This window comes from Ovis aries, chromosome 6 (genome assembly GCF_016772045.2).
Source record: "Ovis aries strain OAR_USU_Benz2616 breed Rambouillet chromosome 6, ARS-UI_Ramb_v3.0, whole genome shotgun sequence".
Taxonomy (NCBI): domain Eukaryota; kingdom Metazoa; phylum Chordata; class Mammalia; order Artiodactyla; family Bovidae; genus Ovis; species Ovis aries.
The window spans coordinates 31,339,358-31,342,084 of record NC_056059.1 but is presented as its reverse complement, the minus strand read 5'-3'; the positions used below and the strand labels follow the sequence as shown (position 1 = coordinate 31,342,084).

At 46.2% G+C, this 2,727-nt stretch overlaps 1 protein-coding gene across 1 annotated transcript; it reads left to right on the top strand.

The window, feature by feature from the left end:
* Positions 1-776: 776 nt before the first annotated feature.
* On the top strand, positions 777-1,694 carry LOC101102814 (transmembrane protein 186). Its single transcript, XM_027971392.3, has one exon. The coding sequence runs from the start codon at positions 818-820 to the stop codon at positions 1,424-1,426; it is 609 nt and encodes a 202-aa protein (XP_027827193.1). The 5' UTR covers positions 777-817; the 3' UTR covers positions 1,427-1,694.
* Positions 1,695-2,727: the final 1,033 nt, after the last annotated feature.

Here is a 2,727-nt window from a genome sequence, read left to right as displayed (position 1 = left end):
ATTATTGCTGGCTGTAAAAGTGGGCACACACACGCCAGGGTGTGCGTTAGGCAGCTTTTACAATGCTCCCTGGGTGTGCTAGGCCTCTGGGGCATTGAGCCAAAAGTGAAGCTGCCATCATTCAACAGTATAAAATGCACACTGTGGTGTGTCATCGCAATTATTCCTTTTTATGGCTTTGAAAAAGGCTCCACCTTCCCTTCAGTGATTTTAAACATTAACCTTCCAGTTCTCAGAAGTACTCAAAATGGTTCAACTCTATATTTTCCACAAACAAGATGTGGTTCATTAGCAGCTAATGCTTCCTCACCATGCTAACATTTTCATCCATGACAAATCCCAACTTCAAAATATACAAGGTTTTGTAAGAAAAATTTGTGGAAGAAATTTTCAAGAGTATATATTTTCTGTTAAACTGGCAAAATAAATCTTATAGGAGTATTTCCAAGAGTAAATATTTTCTAAAAACCTAGGCTTTTCTTGGGGCGTTTCCATGTCATACATTAATAGCTTTTATTCATAAAACTTTTTAAGATGAATACATTTTCTAAATTGTTAGAAATGCAATCATTTTAAAAGGAAATCACACCTTCCCACAAACTTAACATCTGATAGTTGAGGGATCAAGACAAATACACAAAAACATTAATGCTGGCCACGTTTTCTAGGACTTTGAAGTTTAAACATATTCTTCAAGTTAATACATATTCTCAAATATTTTTCAGTACAAGCTAGAGAGACATGCAACAAATTACATTTTTAAAATTAAATTTTCCGGGAGCAGGTGGATTCACTTCCGGCACCGGGCAGTGATCCCATGGCTGCCTTCCTCCGAGCTGTGGCGCCGCCGCCAGGGCCAGCCGCCTGGGGCAGGCGGCTCCACCGGCTGTGCTGCTGCGGTGGGCAGGATCCCAGGAGGCGGGTGGGAAGCGGGCCGGCCCCCTCCAGGGAGAAGCCACCGGGCCCAGAGACGGAGAAGTTTCAGATGGTGTACCGCTTCGACGCCATCAAGGCCTTCGGGTACCTGTCTCGGCTGAAGGTGGCACAGACGGCCCTGACGGTGGCCGCCCTGCCGCCGGGCCTCTACTGCTACTCCCAGGGCCTCATGCCCGTCAGCTCCTTGTGCCTGGCGGGCGGCGTCGCCGGCTTCGCCCTGGCCATGTTGTGCTGGATGAGCCATTTCTTCCGGAGGCTGGTGGGCATCCTGTACGTGAACGAGGCGGGCACCATGCTGCGGGTGGCCCACCCGACCTTCTGGGGCCGGCGACAGGACACCTACTGCCCTGTGGCTGACGTGATCCCCATGAAGGAGAGCCCGGATTGGCCCCAGGAGCTGTTCGTGCGGATCCAGCAATACAGCGGGAAACAGACCTTCTACCTCACCCTGCGCTACGGGCGCGTCCTGGACCAAGAGCGGTTCACGTAGGTGTTCGGGATGCTGCACACGCTCAAGTGACTGGCCTGGAGCCCAAGTGGATGCTGGGAGGCTCCCGCTGGAAGGCAGAGGGTGTGGGCGGGGCTGAAGGACGGGGTTGCACTGCTGGGAAACTTCTGCCGCGGCCCCTGAGGTGAGAAAACTAACAAGATAGACATTAGTAGCTGGGTTTAGGAAAGAGGCCCTGAGTGCCGATTCTTTACTGCGCTTGCGTGTGGCATTGAGCTAATGGCCAGAATTTTCTGGTAGGTTCTCAGAGGAAGCAATGACAGGTTTGCTCAAACCATCCTCTGCTGTGTAATCGGACAGGTGTGGGGGACTTGGGTTTTGTCAGTTCTCAAAGCCCGCGCCTGGGCCAGGTTATGAAGTCTCTCAGAACCTTAGTTTTCACGTCTGTAAAAGTGGAAAAAAATCCTCCTGGTCTCCTGGGATGGTTGGATGTCACTGCTGATGCAGAGCTGGTGGCTCGTTGAAGAGCTCTCAGGCAACGGGGGAGGGATTTCGCCCTGCTGCGCCTCCTGGTGCACCCAGCGCCTGGAGGGGTTGATCATTTAGAATAGCCACAAGGGAAAAACCTTGTTAACTGTGCGAGATGCTGGATGTTAGCTTACTGTAATTTTACTATATATATAAAAATCATATTGTATATGTTAAATAATACAATGCTATATGCCAATTAGATCTCAAAATTAGAAAAAAATGGGGAGTATACTTACAAATACATAAAAACAAAAGGCCCAGATTATTTGATTCTTATAAATACTTTTTAGGCAAAAAAAGAAAATCAGTAATTGCAAAATATTCCACTGAGTGGATGTAGCTTGTCCTTTTAAATGATTTGCATTTTCCATTGCTGTAAAGAATGTGATAAATATCAAATATTTGGAGAGGTTTCCTTCCTCTGTGTAGACTGAAAAATGGCATTTTGAGAAAGATGACTTTATCATCAAGATAACATGAAAAAAAAATTAAAGTAAATTAAATTAAATTTTATTACAGTATAGTTGCTTCACAATGCTCTGTTAGTTTCTGCTTTACAGCAAAGTGAATCAGCTATGCATATATATATATAGTCCCTCTTTTTGGATTTCCTTTCCATTGAGGTCACCTGAGTTCCCTGATGCCACACTGTAGGGTCTCATTAGTTATCCATTTTATACCCAGTAGACTGTATATGTCAATCCCAATCTCCCAATTCATCCTGCTCCTCCACTTCCTCCCTTGGTGTCCATATGCTTGTTCTCTACATCCGTGTCTCTATTTCTGCTTTGCAAACAGGTTAATCTGTAGCA

What these genes read in the sequence shown, in the direction of transcription:
- LOC101102814 (XM_027971392.3), top strand. Translation starts at nt 818, where the DNA reads ATGGCTGCCTTCCTCCGAGCTGTGGCGCCGCCGCCAGGGCCAGCCGCC.